The sequence below is a fragment of the Eumetopias jubatus genome, unplaced genomic scaffold (assembly GCF_037043125.1).
Source record: "Eumetopias jubatus isolate StellerSeaLion01/CBP00866 unplaced genomic scaffold, mEumJub1_p1.0 scaffold_6, whole genome shotgun sequence".
In the NCBI taxonomy this organism is placed as follows: Eukaryota; Metazoa; Chordata; class Mammalia; order Carnivora; family Otariidae; genus Eumetopias; species Eumetopias jubatus.
In genome coordinates this window covers 132,583,524-132,603,592 of record NW_028274812.1, presented here as the reverse complement: position 1 = coordinate 132,603,592, position 20,069 = coordinate 132,583,524, and the positions used below count along the sequence as shown (strand labels likewise).

The following is a 20,069-nucleotide window of genomic DNA, read 5'->3' as shown; positions in this document are numbered from 1 at the left end:
AATATTCCTCATGAATGTAAATGGGAAAACCTCAAATATTTAGTAAATCAAATCCTGCAATATATAAAAACAATAACCCATCAATATATAAAAAGGGAATATCTGAGGTATGTGGGGTTGTTGTAACATTCAAAACTCAATGTAATACACCATATAAACAGACTTAAAAACGCCATGACTATCTCAATGCAGAAAAAGCATTTGAAAAGAAATCCAACATCCATTGCCAATTTTTTTAAATATTTCGTAGTAGGAATAGAAGGAACTTTTATTTTCTAGCCTGATACAGAATATCTACAAACTCAGCTAACATTAAACTGAACAGTGAAAGACAAGTGTTTCTCAAAAATCAAGGAGAAAGATCTGCTCTCACCCCTTTCTTTCAATGCTACACTGGAGGCACAATGAGGCAAAAACTTAAAAGACACATCCTGGAAGGAATAGGTAAAACAATCATTGGCAGTTAGTATGAACCTCTGGGTAGAAAATTCTATGGAATTTACAAAAAAATAAAGGTAGTAAGTGAATTTTGCAGTTCTGTAGAATACGCTGCCAATATACAAAAATCATCTGAATTTCTATATATCTGCAGCAAACATTAAATGAGTACCACGCACAATAGCATCAAAACTATGAAACCTTTACAGTTAAATTTGACAAAATTAGTGCAAGAACTGTATTATATACTGAAATACATAAAATGTTGTTGAGAGAAATTAAAGCCCCCCCCCAAAAAGAATAAAGAGATACAATATGGTCCTGGATTGTTAACATTAAGATGTCTATTCTCTCCAAATCCAACAGATCTATTTTAACAAGCTGATTCTGAAGCTTATAAAGAAATGCAAAGGATCTAAAATAGTAAACATTTTTTGAAAAGAATAACACTGCATAACCTACACAATTGGTGTCAATGGAACAGAATAGTCCAGAAATAAACCCATATATATATATCATATATATATATATGAGATCAATTGATTTTCAATGCCTTCAATAAATGATGCTAAAACTACCCTTATGTAAAAAAGAACCCCGGATCCTTAACTTAAACCAAACAAAAAATTACTTCAAAGAAAGTATTTATAAAACATGTATCTGATAAGAGACTGTACCCAAAATACATCAGAATTGTTACAACTTGATAATAAAAAGACAATGGAATTTCTTAAGTGGACAAAAAATTTAAACAGACACTTGACAACGTGGCTGTTGGCAATGGAAAACATGTTTGGCAATTTCTTATAAAGTTACCCAAGAGAAATGAGAACATATACCCCCACCAAGACTTGTAAATGAATGCTAATAATAGTAGTAATACTTGTAATAGCCCAGGCTCCCTGCTCAGCCAGGAGCCTGCTTCTCCCTCTCCCACTTTCCCTGCTTGTGTTCCCTCTCTCGCTGTGTTTCTGTCAAATAAATAAAATCTTTTTTTTTTAATTTTATTTATTTATTTATTTGAGAGAGAGAGAGAGAATGAGAGAGAGAGCACATGAGAGGGGGAAGGGTCAGAGGGAGAAGCTGACTCTCTGCTGAGCAGGGAGCCTGATGCGGGACTCGATCCTGAGACTCCAGGATCATGACCTGAGCCGAAAGCAGCCGCTTAACCAACTGAGCCACCCAGGCGCCCATAAATAAAATCTTAGAAAGGGGGGGCAGGGTGCCTGGGTGGCTCAGTCGTTAAGCGTCTGCCTTCGGCTCAGGTCATGGTCCCAGGGTCCTGGGATCAAGTCCCTCATCGGGCTCCCTGCTCCGCGGGAAACCTGCTTCTCCCTCTTCCACTCCCCCTGCTTGTGTTCCCTCTCTCCCTGTGTCTCTCTGTCAAATAAATAAAAGCTTAAAAAAAAAAATACTTGTAAAAGCCGAAAACTGGAAACTCTAATAGTCATCAATAAGCAACTGGATTAACAAACTGTGGTATATCCATCCAGTGGAATATTATCCATCAATTAAAAAAATGAATCACTGATATATGCAACACAGACGGATTTCAAAAGCATTATGCTAAGTGAAAGAAGTCAAACACAAAAGATTTGCTGCATGATTCCATTTACATTAAATTCTAGAAAAGGTAAAATTATGGTTATGGGAAGCAGTGCAATTGTTGCAAGGGCTTGAGGACTTACTACAAAAGGCCATGAGAGAATCTTCTGGAGTGATCAAAATGTTCTGTATCTTGGTTGTGGTGGTGGTCACACCACTGCATACATTTGCTAAAACTCATCAAATTTTGTACTTTGCCTTCACACTTTTCTGTGATCATTTAGATATGTATATTATCCATGTTAAACTAAGGACAGTTTATAAACTATTTCTAAGACCAGATTTAATCTTGGAAAAACTATTTTCCACACATCAGTTAATTCCTATTTCTTCACTTGTACCTCAATGTGAGCTAGATAAGCAGAAATGTATCGATCTTCAGTATTCCCAGATTCTGTTACTTGCATTTGGTGGCTAAAATTAAGAGATTGTACATACTGTTTAAGTCATACAGCTAGTAAGCGGCAGTGCTGTCGTCTTTAAAGCTAGATCCACCAGAGTCCTTGTGTGGCACAGCAGGAACCCAGGACTGGGCACCAGACAAGGCCTGCAAATTTCAGTCTGTCCATGGTCTGTTAAGCCAGGTTGAACTAGGGAGCACAACCAAGCCAACCACCGGAGAAGGGAGAATCTGCACACCAAGACAACTATTTCTCTCTCATGTAGGCCCACACTAATACTCTCCTATGACCTAAAAACTTCAATCTCAAATGCTCTTTAGATACAGGGGCAGGCAGAGCCGACAGAAGTGGCATCACCGTTGTTGGGTCAGGCTACAATCAGACCAATACCACACCCAGCACCTACACACCAACCCTTAACACTAACGTACCTGGTTTCCTTTCTTCTAGCCTCCCACTCCTCACACTGTATCTAGGACAGCCTACAAAATTCTAAGTTCCTGCTAAAAACTCTTAGACAGCTCCCCTACTGCCTATCAGAAAGCATAAATTCTGCAGGAGACGCGTATAAAATGCCACAATCTGGGTGCTTCCTGCCTCCATCTATAACCTCATCTTAGCCAATTCTTCAAGGACTGAAAATTCATTCATTTGAATATTCATGGAGCACCTACTATGTTCCAAATACCATCCTCAGTGGGACGTATCTGCCCCCCAAGGAAGAACTCTAGGCAAAAATAAAGCATTATAAGGGAAAAGGGAGCAGGTGTGTGGGAGACTCATGTCTTACAGAGAGGTCTGTGAATCCTCAATGACAACTGGAATGACAGTGACTAAGTTGCCATTTACTGAGATGGAGAAGGCTCCAAGATCAAGAATGTGGCTTTACGTATGCTTATTATACTCATTCTTCAAGAGTGTTTATGACCCCATCTCCAGGTCCTCTCCCTCCCTGGAGGTCAGGGGGTGGAGCTGAAACTTCCCATTCTCTAATCCCGGTTAGTCTTTTTAGTGACTAGCCTTTGCCCTCAAATCACCTAGGGGCCCCACCCTGAGCAGAAATTCAGGAATGGTCCAAAAAGGCTTGCTATGAATAACAGAAGATGCTACTATCACTCTAATTGTACGGGTTTGGAAAACTTTTTGCCAGAAACCAGGGACAAAGATCAAATATAGTATTATGCTACTGAGATGAACTCAGTACTTGATGACTGCTCCTGGAGCCATGGGCAAAGAAAGTTTGTTTCTGTTTGAAAGAAAGGTAATTATATCATAAAGGCCATATACAAAAAGTCCACAGCAAGTATCATTCTCAATGGGGAAAAACAGCTTCTCCCCTAAGGTCAGCAACACGACAAGGACGTCCACTCTCACTACTGCTGTTCAACATAGTACTAGAAGTCGTAGCCTAAGCAATCAGACAACAAAAAGAAATACAAGGCATCCGAATCAGCAAAGAAGTCAAACTCACTCTTCACAGATAACACGATACTCTATGTGGAAAACCCAAATTGCTAGAGCTCATACAGGAATTCAGAAAGTGTCAGGATACAAAATTGAGGAATCGATCCCATTTACAACTGCACCCAAAACCATAAGATACCTAGGAATAAGCCTAACCAAAGAGGCAAATGATCTGTACTCAGAAAACTATAGAACACTCATGAAAGAAACTGAGGAAGACACAAAGAAATGGAAAAACATTTCATGTTCATGGACTGGAAAAACAAATATTGTCAAAAGTTCTATGCTACCCAGAGCAATCTACACAATCAATGCAATCCCCATCAAAATACCCATCAACTTTTTTCAGAGCTGGAACAAATAATCCTTAAATTTGTATGGAACCAGAAAAGACCATGAATAGGCAAAGGAATGTTGAAAAGAAAACCAAAGCAGGTGGCATCACAATTCCAGACTTCAAGCTCTATTACAAAGCTGTCATCATCAAGACAGTATGGTACTGGCACAAAACAGACACATAAATCAATGGAACAGAACAGAGAGCCCAAAATTGGACCCTCAACTCTACGGTCAACTAATCTTCAACAAAGCAGGAAAGAATGTACAATGGAAAAAAGGCAGTCTCTTCAACAAATGGTGTTAGGAAAATTGGACAGCCACATGCAGAAGAATGAAACTGGACCATTCCCTTATAGTGTACACAAAAATGGACTCAAAATGGATGAAAGACCTAAATGTGAGACAGGAGTCCATCAAAATCGTAGAGAACACAGGCAGCACAACCTCTTCGACCTCAGCCACAGCAGCTTCTTGCTAGACACGTCTCCAAAGTCAAGGGAAGCAAGGGCAAAATGAAAACTTAATCAAGATAAAAAGCTTTTGCACAGCAAAGGAAACAGTCAACAAAACTAAAAGGCAACCTATGGAATGGGAGAAGATATTCACAATTGTCTTACCAGATGAAGGACTAGTATCCAAAATCTATGAAGAACTTACCAAACAACACCCAAAGAATAAGTAATCCAATCAAGAAATGGGCAGAAGACATGAACAGGCATTTCTGCAAAGACGACATCCAAATGGCCAACAGAAACAAGAAAAAGTGCTCAACATCCCTCAGCATCAGGGAAATCCAAATCAAAACCTCAATGAGATACCACCTCACACCAGTCAGAATGGCGAAAATTAACAAGTCAGGAAATGATAGATGTTGGCAGGGATGCGAAGAAAGGGGAACCAGAATGCAAGCTGGTGCAGCCACTCTGGAAAACAGTATGGACGTTCCTCAAAGTTGAAAACAGAGCAACCCTACAACCCAGCAATTGCACTACTGGGTATTTACCCCAAAGATACAAATGTAGTGATCCAAAGAGGCACCTGCACCCCAATGTATATAGCAACAATGTCCACAATATAGCCAAACTATGGAAAGAGCCCGGATGTCCATCAACAGATAAATGGATAAAGAAGATGTACATACATACACATACACACACACACACACACACACACACACACACACACACACACAATGGAATACTACTCAGCCATCAAAAAAAAGAAATTCTGCCATTTGCAACAATGTGGATGGAACCAGAGGGTATTATGCTAAGCGAAATGAGTCAATCAGAGAAAGACAATTATATGATCTCACTCCTATGTGGAATGTAAGAAACAAAACAGGATCATAGGGGAAGGGAGGGAAAAATAAAAAAGGATGAAATCAGGGAGGGAGACAAAACATAAGAAACTCCTAATCATAGAAAACAAACTGAGGGTTGCTGGAAGGGGGTGGGGAGATGGGGTAACTGGGTGATGGACATTAAGGAGGTCACATGATGTAATGAGCACTGGGTATTATAGAGTGATGAGTCACTGACCTCTACCTCTGAAACTAATACACTATATGTTAATTAGTTGAATTTAAATAAAAACAAAATAAAATGGGGGCGCCTGGGTGGCTCAGTCAGTTAAGCGTCTGCCTTCGGCTCAGGTCATGATCCCAGGGTCCTGGGATCGAACCCCACATCGGGCTCCCTGCTCCCTGCTCCACGGGAAGCCTGCTTCTCCCTCTCCCACTCCCCCTGCTTGTATTCCCTCTCTTTCTGTGTCTCTCTCTGTCAAATAAATAAATAAATAAAATCTTTAAAAAAAACTAAAAAATAAATAAATAAAATGATGGAAATTCATAAAAAAAAAAAAAAGGAAAGGTAATTACCAGGGAATGAATACACACACCCAACTTGATGAATTTCACATAAAATACAGTATACCTACATCAGTAGTCCTTTTCTTAGATTCTTACAAATTTGTTGTTGGAAGTAATGACTGATTTGTATCCTCTTCCAGGATTTGTGATTTAGTGGTAGAACCAGGTTTTCCTTATCTTTGTATCTCAGAACCATGCTTATAAGAGATGCTCAAATCTTTGGGGTATCAATGGGTATATGATATATGGCCCAATAACTAGGAATGAATAAGAAGGTAAAATAATGCCCAAGATTTTGTGCACAAACTAAAAACAAGGAGTTATTTTAGGTAAAGATTCTGAGCTCTATGAAACAAGAAAAAGGAGTAGAGTCATGTATGTGAAACTGGAGCTTGGAAGCGTAGGTTTTACTAAAGTTACCTTGTATGAGTGTCTTCCGCATTGGAATATAAGGTCCTCAAGGACATGGATTATGCTTTGTTAATTTTTGGATACCCATGAGCACTGCCACAGCACCTGAACATGAGAGTTTGTTGAGTGTACTTTGAGTAATGTAAGAGTTATCCATCTTGAGACAACCTTGGTTTGTACCACACTTAAGCCTAATTTGTAATTTGTAATAGGAACTGAATAATTTGTATTCAGGAATCTTTCTTCATTCTTCAAATATGAGGGCCTACTACATGTTAGGTGCTACTCTAAAATCCAGGATAGAGCAATGAACTAGACAAACAAGGTCCCTGTCTTCACGGAGCTTATACTCTAATGAGGGGGGAAAAAACACATAAAATCGCTCATTTCAGAAAGGCCTAAGTGCTCAGAAAACCAAGAGTCAGTGAGATAAAGAGTAACTGGATGAGTTACCCTAGGTGGACAGGGCAGTTGATGTGAAACCTGACTGAAGAAGAACTAGTCATGTGAACAGCCAGAGGAAGACTGAGGGCAAAGGCCCTGGGGAGAGTACAAGGTTGGCCTGTTGGTGGAACGATGAGGGCAGTGGGGAGGAGAATGGAGAGATGAGTGGAGAGGCAGGAGGGGCTATATCACTCAGATCCCTGTAGCCATAGTAAGGGATCTAGATTGTATTTCAAGGGAAATGGGAAGCCACTGGAGGATGGGTTTTAAGCAAGAAGTGACATTTTTAAAAGAGTGGTAAATGATCTAGCAGGGCAAAGGAAACAAAAATCTGGATGGCAGGAAAAAGGGATAGCAACTGGAGCCAAAATTCAATCTAGAACTACTTAAACGATCTGGACTTGGGGCGGGAAGAAGGAAGGGTTGAGGAAGGAAGAAAAAAGGATCGGATGAAAGTCTATTTACAAAACTGTCATGCAGGCAGCCAAGCTTATAACACCCAAGCAGAAAACGAGAGGATTCTCCTCTGAAAAGATGGAATGCCCACAGAGAAGAGATCTCCAGATACTAACCCTTGGGGTTTCTCCTAGGGAAGAGGCCAACTTGCTGCCAGAACTGACACTGAGAATTTAGTACCATCTTTTACTTCCTCACCCTTAAATATGAATACAGAACAGAGCACTGGCCATTTGTAAAAATCTTCAAAGAGTCCAAAGCAAACAAACCATAAAAAAATACATGGAAGAAACAAAGGCAATTGCGCAGGGAGAAGAAAAACACCTTACTAAAAACTACAGCTGACCCTTATTAAACAACACAGGTTTGAACTCTGTGGGTCCATTTATAGACAAAATTTTTTAATAAATATAGTACAGTACTATAAATATATTTTCTCTTATGACTTTCTTAATAACATTTTCTTTTCCAGTTTATTGCAAGAATACAGTATATGATAATATACAAGATATGTGTTAACTATGTTCTCAGTAAGGCTTCCAGTCAACAGGAGACTATTAGTAGTTTTTAAGGAGTCAAAAGTTACCCACAGATTCTCAACTGTGCAGGGGTTGGTGTCCCAACCCCCATGTTGTTGAAGGGTCAACTGTATAACTAATATGCTTATAGAGATAACATATTACATAATGCAAAACAGATGCTGGCAAAGCAATCAGAAAAGAAAGTTCTGAAATTAAAAACATAAGAGAAGATAAAACCCAAAACATATGCCAGAAGGGAGAGGAGAAATGACAGAAAATAGGAGATAAACAGGTAATACTAGGAAAATCAGCCCATGAGGTCCAACATCCAACTAACAGTTTTTTTTTTTAATTGAAAGGGCCCAGGAAAACAGAAGGAAGAGAAATATACCAAGGCATACCATTAAGACATTTCAGAATAACAATAATAGAAAAAACTACCAGAAAGCATCTAGAAAGAGAAATCAAGTTACTTACAAGGACAGAGAAACAGAAGGCATTAGATTTCTTAAAATCAGGCCTAGGAAGCCAGACTTCAGTGAGTTATAATTTTTAAATTCTGGATGAAAATTATCTACCACTTGAACAAATTATCAATCAAGTATAAAGGTAGATTTTTCTAGAAACTCTGACATCAATAAAAGACATTTTGACATCAGTGAAAGGCATTTTCAGGCAGGCATTAGCTCAAAAAATTATCTTTCATGTATTTTCCCTCAGAAAGCTACCTGAAAATGTGTTCCTGCAATACAAGATTATAAACTGAGCAAGATGATGACATGAGATCCAGAAAACAGGGTCTACAGCAGAGAAGAGTGAAGGGCAGGCCGAGCAGGAAGGAGAGCTCTGGGATTGGGTGGGGAAGTGGGGCCAGGGGATAACGGGCACATACAAAAAAGTAATACTAGGTAAATTAAAAAGGCAACTGTTAACTTCAAGAGAAATGAAGAACCACATAACAAAGTAGGTGTAGTCATGTTACACTGTTTGACCAGCAGGGACTATTTACACAGTTAAAATATTAAATCCCGGGGCGCCTGGGCGGTTAACAGTCAGTTAAGTGGTCCAACTCGCAATTTCAGCTCACGTCATGATCTCAGGGTTATGAGATGGAGCCTCAGATGGGGCTCCGCACTGGGCGTGGAACCTGCTTAAGATTCCCTCTTTCCCTCTGTGGCAACCCCCTCCCCCCCCATTAAAAAAATATAAGTAAAGTAAATAGTAAAACATACATCTTGACTCTCAAATGAATCAAAAGGTGTCATTACTAATGACATGCCAGTAAAGAACTGGGGACTCCACCATGGTTAACAAATAATGTCTAAAGCTGCAAAATCAAGAACTAGCTATGAATAAATTATTTACGAATATGGAAGTAAATAACTAGGGGATTCAGTGGCGCCAAGGGCTGAAGGGAACTACTTTATGCCTTTAGAACTATCAACTTTTTTTTAATAATTTGTTATTATTATGTTAATCACCATACATTACATCATTAGTTTTTGATGTAGTGTTCCATGATTCATTGTTTGTGCATAACACCCAGTGCTCCACGCAAAATGTGCCCCCTTGAATACCCATCACCAGGCTGACCCATTCCCCCCACCCCCCTCCCCTCTAGAACCCTCAGTTTGTTTTTCAGAGTCCATCGTCTCTCATGGTTCGTCTCCCCCTCCGACTTATTCCCCTTCATTCTTCCCCTCCTGCTAGCTTCTTCTTCTTTTTTTTTTCTTAACATATATTGCATTATTTGTTTCAGAAGTACAGATCCGTGATTCATCAGTCTTGTACAATTCACAGTGCTCACCATAGCACATAGCACATACCCTCCCCAATGTTAGAACTATCAACTTTTGAAACTTTCTTTTATTAAAAACATTTGAGAAAACACACGGTCTTAATACAAGAGTGGATTACAAATGATGGGATTTTGGGATACAGGTGAGGTTCAGTGGGGTGAGGGCCGGAGCCAGAGCCGCCAGCCAAGAAAGAATTCCTGAGACGTCAATGGCGCAAAAAGGTCGTTTTACTAAAGTCCAGGGACAGGGCCTGAGGGCAGAAAGAGCTGCACAGGGGTAATCTATAGGGTTGGGGGAGGTAAGGAGAAAGGGAGGTTTTCAAAGAACTTTTTTTTTTTTAATTTTATTTATTTATTTGAGAGAGAATGAGAGATAGAGAGCACGAGAGGGGGGAGGGTCAGAGGGAGAAGCAGACTCCCCGCTGAGCAGGGAGCCCGATGTGGGACTCGATCCCAGGACTCCAGGATCATGACCTGAGCTGAAGGCAGTCGCTTAACCAACTGAGCCACTCAGGCGCCCTTCAAAGAACTTTCATATGCTAAAGAGGACCTACAAGATACCAAAGGCCTTGCCACTGTCAAGTTAAGCTTGTTTTCCCCTCTAGCATGGTATTAACATTAAGATCTTTGGGAGCTTCCTGAAAGAATGTCACACTTATCCCACCCAGGAGTGGGGGGGCAGGGAGGTTGCAGGGTGTCAGCTTATGCTTTGTCTTCAGCTAGCCTTCTGTTCCTTCATCATAAAGAAAAGAGGGGGTCAGCCCTGGGTGTTGTAATTACTAAATCACCAAATCCTACACCCGAAGCTAATATTACACTGCATCTTTTCTTAAAGACATAAAACTGAAGTCACTTCCAGATAGAGCTGGTATTTGTAAGGGAAGAGGGATGAGACGAAAGGAAAGGGCAAAACCAAAGATGACACCCACATCCTTGGCCGCTGGTAACATCTGAGACAGGAAGGGGGTAGGGGAGAAAACAGGTGAGAGAAATCAAGAGTTCTGTTTTAGGTGTATTAAGTTCGAGATGCTTTTTAGATCTCCAAGTGGGGCTATTAAGAAAAAATGGTTGATGCGTGAGCCCGGAGTGCAGGAGAAAAGTTGAGAGCTAGAGATGTCAATTTGAGTCATTAGTTACAGTTAATATTTAAATCTCTAGGGCTGGATAAGACACCATGCAGAGAAAACAGAAGGAAAGGGATTAGAAATATACATTTGTATTATAGTATGTCGTAGAAATATAGAAAATAATGGTATCTCATGGAGTAAGGGAAAGTACTAGTCCATAAAATTTTTATTTCAGAAACAGAAAGAGGACATACAGATGTATAAATAAACTGATGTATGTAATTTATATACTTTGAATGTACTGGGAATAATGTAAAATGTATTTCCTATCAAAGACTGTGATCCAAAAACATTTAATAGGAAATTCTAGTAGGGGGCGCCTGGGTGGCTCAGTCAGTTAAGGGTCTGACTCTTGGTTTTGGCTCAGGTCATCCTCTCAGGGTCATGGGATCCAGCCTCATGTCGGGCTCCATGCTCAGTGGAGTCTGCTTCTCTCCCTCTCCACCTGCCCCTCCCCTCACACTTTCTCCCTCTCTCCCTTTGTCTCAAACAAGTAACTAAATAAAAATGTTTTAAATAAATAAATAAATTCTAAGGGATGAGAAGCCAGGAAAAGATAAACAATTAGGCACTATGGTAGGAAGGACACTGAAAATATAGTGTACAAAAGCCAAGAGAAATACTTCATAAAAGGAAAGCTTACCTGTATAGAATGAGTATGAGAGGTTAAATACAATCAAGACTAAGTGACCATGGACTTGGTAACATGGAGGCCATTTGTTACTGACCTTGACAAGGGCCACTTCAGTGAATGGTGAAAGTGGAAAACATTTTAGCATGGATGAGAGGCAAGAAAGTACACACAACCAACACACACAAGAGAAAGAAAACCTCCCGAGGAACCTGAAATTTGAAAGTCGGCATTCACTGTGTCAAAGAGCCAGTCAGTTCTACAATAAAGTAGGTGATGAGTTTCTCAGGGCAGACTCATGTCACAGGTTTCTAATCTCCAACTTGACTGTATTTGGATAGGTCCTTTAAGAGTTAATTAAGGTTATAAGAATTCATAAGGGTGAGGCCCTAATCCAACACGACTCACACTCTTTTTAGAAAAGATTAGGGCACAGGCACACATAGAGGAAGACCAGATGAGGACCCAGGGAGAAGACAGCCATCTTCAAGCCCAGGAGAGAGACCTCATTAGAAATCAACCCTGCTGACACCTTGCTCTTAGACTTCTAGCCTCCAGAACTGTGGGGACAAAAATTTCTGTTGTCTAAATGTCTGTGGTATTTTGTCACAGCATCCTTGTGAACTAATATAATGCCCGAGATTCTCCAGTCTCAAGTCTAGCTGGATGCCTTCCCTTCTCTCCCCAAGCCCCAGGTCCATCCTACTCAAAACATGAAACTACTCCATCATTAGCTCTCCCAACAAAACAGTGCTTGAATTCCTTTCTTCATAAAGCTATTAGTTCTGGACCATTCCAATCAAAATAAGATGTTCTTTTACTTACCACACCTCACTTCTCATTCCAAAATATTTTCTGAAACCAAAGGCAAGGCATTTTTAGAAAAATGAGTAAAATCAAAGTAACTAGCTATTGGGAGATGAGAGAACAAGTAAGATGTAAGTAGCAATGGGGAATTTTGATGCTCCAAAGGCAAGTCTGGCAAATATTCTATGCAAGGTTTTGTATGGTCTATGTGCCACACACATCCCCACCTCCAAGCAGCAAGCATCTTGGGATTAGAAAGAAAGCATATGCTTTCCTCCTTCGCACGCAAACAAATCACACAGATCTGGTTTTCCTTACTTCCAGAATCTTACATATCTACAATTAGTCCCAAATCCTGCCATCACAAGCAGGAAGTGGAGAAAGGCTTTTCAATTGTTTTGTCATCAGAAAAGAAAGGCTGTTAACTCTGGTTCCTTCCTATGGCAAGAAAATTAAAAATATACATACAAGTATGTAAATACAAATACATACAATAAAATACAAATGTAAATACAAATACAGATATATACATTTGCAAAAGTGCACACTATCTTCTCCAAACACAGCTGATACTGAGTAGTACCATGAAATGAATAAGCCCTATAGCATTTATTTTTATTTCTGACAAATTACTGCATCTACCTGAACCATCCTTCAATATATTGGAATTATGAAAAATGAAACTCACTAACACCTGGTTCTCAATACTTCCTAAATTTTCACAATCGCTCAGCCACTTTGCTAAGGGACCTGTGGTTATCAGTTACTGTACATAAAGAAATCAAGAAGATCTAAAATTGCGCTACTATTACCCTGAGAAGAAAGTTTTACATCCTCCCATTCCGAGGAAGAAAAAACATCACAGCAAACAAAACAGCACCATCATCACAGAACTTGAGAGTTAGGTTACCTGACCCTGGAAGTTTAATATAGCCGGTGTTTTTGAAGTTCTGCCTAGCCTCAACATTTCTGTCTGGAATTCAGTTTAAGCCTGAACTCGAAGTAAACAATTTCCCGAGTGCTTCATACCCAACTCTGTCCCTACTCCTGATTAAATGAAGGTAGGGAAACCTCTCGTTATCATTAGGGTCAGAACCTCTGAAAAAGGAAAAGGAGTAACCAATCACTTCACCTTCGAATACAGGCCAAGGTTAAAATCTGGGCAGAGAGTGGTTAAGAATGGCAATCAAGAGCGGTCGGTGCGCACGAAGCACTATCTGGTTTACCCCCAAGTCAGGATGCCCAGCCCTGGATCCTCCTCCTTCCCTCTCCAGGACGCCGGCGGGCCTCTCCTGGGGCACGGGTACGTCTCCCCTGACTCAGTCCTTAGAGCTAGGTGGACAGCAGATGATTTTAAGACACTTGTCCATCCACGCCATTAAAAAAACAAACAAAAAAAAACAAAAAACCACACAGACAAAACAAGTGAGCACCCCGAGTCGCGCCGACGTGTGTATTCCCGTGTGGAACTGCCCCGCGGCGGATGCCCCACTCACCGCACACCATCAGCAGCAGCACGATCAGCAGCGTGGCCACGAACACCAGCAGGGTCAGCCCGACGCTGTGCCACATCTTGGGGGAAGGACGGCGGCCGGCCCCTGGCTGCGGAGCGGCGGGCGCGGGCGGGCCGGTGGCGCGTGCTGGGCTTCAGCGGCGGGCGCCGGGGGCAGCCGAGCGCCGGGGAACAAGAGCGGCGGGGGCCCCTCGCAGCGCCCCCCGGGGGCGGAGCGGGGCGGCGCGGGGGCGGTACCGCGGCCGGCCAGCCGGGCGGATCCTCCTTCGCTCCCCGGCCCGCGGAGCGCGCGGCTAGGCGCGACGCAGGGCGCCCCTACCCCCTCATCGCTCCGGGGAGCCGGGGACGCGGCGCCCTGAGACCCCGGCGGCAGCCGGATGTGCTTCCATGGCGGACGCCGCGCGCCCGTGGACAGGAGAGAGGGCGAGCACAGGGACGCGCGGCGGCCACACGGCCCTCGTCGCCGTCCGCCTGGGGGGATGGAGGTGGGATGTTGGGGGGTGGGGGGGTCCCTCGGCCCGCAGGGACAGCGGCTAACGTCTCCCGACAGCGGCCGAAGCAGCTTCTCGACCCCAGTCCCCTCCCCCAGCAGAAGCTCAGCGCCGAGCACGCCCACCGCTCTCCGCCTCCGCGGCGCGGGTCCGGCTGGGAGATGGAGTGCAGAGCCCAGTGAAGGCCATTGAAGGCTGCCCCGCAGGGACTACAATTCCCACAATGCACCGCCAACTCGGTCGCTTTGCTTCGCCCTCCCTCTGCTTTTGGTGTTTCTGGAGCCACAACCTCTGTCTTACCGACCGCGGGTTAGTATTGTCTGAACCCGCGTAGTTGGCTGCCTGTGCTGCATTGTGCGAAAGCGCCAGAATGGTGGCAACCATTATCCCGCACATGAAATCGTTTTGTTCCACGATCGACGAAGCACGAAGAGGGAAGAAAGGGGAGGCAGCTGTCTGGAAAACTGGTTGCATGTGAACCTAGCCCTATTGCTGGGGATACACATTGGGTACTTGGCCTTTTGAGGAAATACTCACGTCCGTGCCAAACAGGAGAGCCAGAGGCATGCAATCTCCCTTTTCCTCCTGTAACAGATGTTGGTCTGTGTTTTCGTGAGTAATGTATTTAAGAAATGGTTCGCGAAGGACTTAAGTACATCTGCTTAGCCCTTAATTCACCTGAGTTGTAAATTTAATTCAGGGACTTACTGAAACCAAGCGACACATGACCCCAAGCTGAAGATTTTGCCGCACTGTCTTCAACAAATCACTGTGAAACAAAACAGTTTTAATAATCTCAAGTACTCTATCTCTACCTGCAATCAAAACTCTTCAATTCTGCCAGATTAGATTCATTCGTTAAAGATGTGCCCCCAGAAGAGAGGATAAATGTGTATGTAGCCCACTTTTAGACAGTACCATAAATAGCCTTCCTGTTCTTCTGTGACTCTGTTGCGCCCCGCAGTACCTTTCTATTCTTCTACAAATTCCTTTCCTCTGTTTTGTCTCCAAAAACAAGTCAACAAAATCTGAGCAGAAATCTCTTGATTTAATAACTGTATCTTGGCCATAACCCAGCTGCCCCACTGTCAATTTTATTCCCTAAGCACAGTATTATGAGCAAGTACTGCATATGAAAATACATTAAGGGATAATGACTTTGCAGAAGATTTAATACAAGGCTCCTATTAAGAGAATGAATCCAGTGCAATTATGATTTGTTGATCAAAAAAAATCAATCAAAAATAAAAAAATTATTTTGCATAAATAAAACACATTTTATTAAAGCCCAATTGAATAGTTGAAAATAACACAAGAACTGGACGAATTTATTTTAAAGCTTTTTATCTTCCCTTCCATTTCCATGTATTGAATATATAATAGATGCTAGACACTATTCTAAAAGCTGGGGATACAGCAGGGAATGAGACAAAGGTGTTTATGCTCAAGATGCTTATATCGGAAGATACGATAAGCATAAATAGGGAAATCTCCAACCGCTAATTCCTATAATGAAAACAAGCAGGAGAGCGTGATAAAGATAGGGGTGTTATTTTAGATTGGGGGGGATCAGAGAAGGCCTATCTGACTAAGTGATATTTAATCTGAGACCTGAAGGGTACAGCCATGGAAATACCTAGAGAAAGAGAGTACCAGGGAAAAGGAGCAGCTAGAACAAAAGGCACAAGGAGCAAACAAACAGCCATTCAGCTACGCCTTGGTAGTATTTCCCAACATTTCGAATCACTAGGGAGATTTAAAAATTACAAATGGCCAGACCAAATGACTCAGAATCTCTAGAGGTAATCCCAAGCACAGTACTTTTTAAAAGCTCCCAAATGATTCTAATGTGCACCCATGGTTAACCACTACTAAAGCAGTGGTTCTCGTTGAATGGTCTCTGGACCAGCAGCATTAGGATCACCTGGGAACTTGTTGGAAATGCAAGTTCTCAGGACCTACCCCAGACCTATTGAATCTAAAACTCTGGGGTAATCTCAGAAAAAAAGAAAAGAGAAGGTGTATTGGATTAGGGTAGTAATCAATGGAGTAGTGACAAGTGGAAAGATTTAGGATATGTTCTGGAAGGAGAATCATATCAGGATTAGCTGATAGACTAGATGTGAAAACAGGTGAGGAAAAGAAATCAAAAATGACTCCCAGATTTGTAGCCTGAGCTTCTAGGTGAATGGCTGTGCCCTATCTTGAAATGGGGAAGACGATGCAACCATCTCCCTGGAATACTTTATGAACTTCTCCCTTTACAAACGATCCTTAGCTGTCCAGGTGAAGGATGTGGTGACTGTGGTAAAGTCCCACAACCAAGAACCAAAGTCTTTTAACTCTCAAAAGTCCAAGGGCTTTTCCATCGAACCATGCTGCCTTATGTCTCATCATTTGCTGTATTAGCACAGATCATGTTTCCAAGGATAAATTCTGTAAGGATTTTCAAGGATAAGGTTTTGAAGTTACTCTTGAGCTATGGTTATTTCTGGAGTCTACTTACTGTTCTCATCCCTGTATAAAATGATCCACCCCCCTCCTTTCTGACCTCAAGCCTACTTATCCTTCAATGTCTGTCCAATTTCCTCCTCAGTAAGACCTCCTGATTTCTTCTTTACGGGTCTGTCCAGCTCCTCTAAGCCAGTGGTTCTCAGTCTTACCTGTACATGGGAAGCATTAAAAGCAGATTCTCAGGTTTCATGCCAGGCATATGAAAGGTGGGCAGGGGGATATAGAGGGTCCGTAACTGTTTAATACCTTCTAGGTTTCGATGAACAGTCAGCGTTGAGAAGCACTAGTGCAAACTATATTTAGAAATTAATTAGGTACCTATCATAATATTCCTTGGATTGTTTTATGTTGTTATTTAGTATTTCATGCATATATATATATATTTTTCAAAGATTTTATTTATTTATTTGAGAGAGAGAAAGAGAGAGCACATGAGAGGGGGGAGGGTCAGAGGGAGAAGCAGACTCCCTGCTGAGCAGGGAGCCCAATCCCAGGACTCCAGGATCATGACCTGAACGGAAGGCAGTCGCTTAACCAGCTGAGCCACCCAGGTGCCCCTATTATTTAATATTTCATATGTATATTTCATATATATATTTCATACACACACACACACACACACACACACACATACATATTCTGATTCTTAGAGGAGAACACTTACTCCTCCCCTGCTCTTTCGTTCCATAAGGGAGGAAACTCAATTGGTAATAGTATGTCTAGTCTCTCTGTGCTCCTTTATTCCCTGTGTCCTTGGTCTGGGGAGGAGTGACTTATCTAATTAGTGCATTTAGGAAAAATAAAGTGGGTTTGCTAAGCTTGTCTCCTCCCACATTCCTCTTGGGTGTGAGCTGCCTTAAGCCTCTTTACTGTGTAGGCTTTCAGCATAGGGAGGGCCCCCCCTCCCCCCAGTTCAGCATTGCCTCAACTTAGGGCTTAATTAGTAGGCCTGACTGGCTCTCACATTATTATATGTTCTCTGACCTAGTCTTTATTATTAATAAAGATGACATTTGGCCTCCATATGTCTTACTCTTTTCTTTAATTTCTCAATTAGGCAACATGATTCATGGTTCCCTTTTAGCAATCCCAGACTGCTTTTAAGATAATTAAGGGAAGAGTCATGCGTTCAGCATTTATGTAGTAACACATAGTAGGTGCTAGTCGGATATTGAGTGGTCCAAATACTTGATCTCTAAAGCCTGGCAATAGGCCTGAATTTTACTCATTTGCTCTCTAAGTGTTGTGGGCAGAATTATGCTAAATGTGGGATGGGTACAATAACTAAGATAAGATTCCTGCCGTCAAGGAAAACCCAGTCCTAAGGTAAGTGTTTGGCAAATACTACCTTGTACCAGGCGCTGTGCTAGCCAGTAGCAATACAAAATAGATCAAATATGCTCCCTTACATAAAAGAACTCAAACTGGCTCAGCTTTTTTCAACACTGATCCTTCTGAGCTTCATAAAATCAACAGAATCATGATCAGTACCTTAAAAAATAGAATAAAATAAAATAGAACAGAAGATACCACTGTGTATTACAAGTACTGAGGGCAAGCACTACTCATGAAACTTGCTTCCGTTATCCATGTATATGGGTGTGCGTGTGTGAACTGAATTACAATGCAAAATATATTCTTACTGCAGGTCATAGTTTTTAAAAAAGTTGAAGACCTAGCATCTAGCAGAAGAAGGTAGACATGTATATAAGTGAATATATTGACTATTATTGTAGCTGTAACAGGAATTTTACAGATGAGATCAAGGCTCAGGGAATCTAAAAATTTGGGAGGAGGTAATGGGTAGAGCTGACATTCAAACCCAGGGCAGTTTGATTTAAAGGAAAATTTTGTTTCCATTGGACCGCAAGATTGAGGATGACACCAGGCAAGTTCTTAGGAAAAGGGGAAGATATGGGAAAAGACATGAGCAAAGTCTTGAAGTCGTCAAAATGCATTTTGTAAGTATATATGGGGGAGGGTCAGGGTCCTTAAGATTCCATGGAAAATATACAATTCCTTTCAGTTCTAATAAACCTGGAGTGGAGGTATAATATGGTAGTTGAGAACTCCTGTTCTATAATTAAACTCTGGATATAAAACCTGACTTGGTTGAATTAGTTCCACTGTCTAAAAGTTCAAACTACTACCACATTTGTAAACATTTATAAAATAGACATAACAACAGTCCCTTCTTTGGAGGGTTGTTTTGAGAAGTTAGTGAGATACTATAAAGAGCTTGCTTAGCATAGTACCCTGCACTTAGGAGGTCTTCAATAAATGTTAGCTATTAATTTTAATAACCTAATGTATTCTAATATAATGGAAGGAACTGGATTACAGAATTGGTTTCATTCAATTCATTTTTACTTAATTTGGAAAACAGTCTGTGAGAGTTTCACCAGAGAAGCAGAACCACCATGTGCAATATGGAATAAGGGAATTACTCTAAGAATTAAAGGCAGTTGAGTGAGGTGAGTAGTGGACTGTCTATGCAGGCAGTTGCCTCCGTGTCTAGTGTTGATCCTACAATCGCTATACTGACAGATGAGAAGCAAAGTTGGATGGGAAAGAGGGCAAAGGGCAAACTAGGACCAACGAGCACAACTGTTACTCAGAAAGACTAACTAGAACTCACGCCTGCCTCTCCCTGCCTCCATCCTCAATGCCACAAGTTATGGTAAAGAGAAGCTGGTGCTCCTCATTATGGAACCAGACACACTCTCAGTCCAGGAGTTGGAGAGGAGAGAAAAGGAGATTTGCCAGGAGCTGGAGTGTCTTAGTGTCCAGGGGCTGCCAAGACAAAGTAGCACAAACTGGGTGGCTTAAACCCTCAGAAATGTATTCTCTCACAGCTCAGGAGGCTGGATGTCTGAAACCAAGGTGCTGGCAGGTCCACACTCCCTCTGAAGGCTCTAGGGGAGAATCCTCCCTCGATTCCGGCGGTGGCTGGCCATCCTGGGCTTTCCCCAGCTTGTAGCTGCATCACTGCAGTCTCTGCCTCTCTTTAACAAGGCTTTCTTCCTATGTTTCTGTCTCTCCCGTGTCTTCAGATGGTTTCTTATAAGGACACTAGTCATTGGATGTATGGCCTGATCTAGAAGAGCCTCATCTTAATATAACTGATTACATTTGCAAAGACCCTATTTCCAAATGAGGTCCCGTTCTGAGATTCCAGGTGGACTTGAATTTGAGGAGGGGGAGGGGACACCACCATTCAGCTCAGCAGTCTAGGAACT

General features: G+C 41.8%; 1 protein-coding gene across 1 annotated transcript in view; it reads right to left on the bottom strand.

Annotated features, from left to right (window-relative positions):
• The window catches only part of SMIM13 (small integral membrane protein 13), a 29,496-nt gene extending 15,544 nt beyond the window's left edge, over positions 1-13,952 (bottom strand). Inside the window, exon 1 of the mRNA XM_028107456.2 lies at positions 13,809-13,952. Coding sequence (XP_027963257.1) covers positions 13,809-13,884 — 76 coding nt within the window. The 5' untranslated portion in view covers positions 13,885-13,952. The remainder of the gene's footprint in view (positions 1-13,808) is intronic.
• Positions 13,953-20,069: the final 6,117 nt, after the last annotated feature.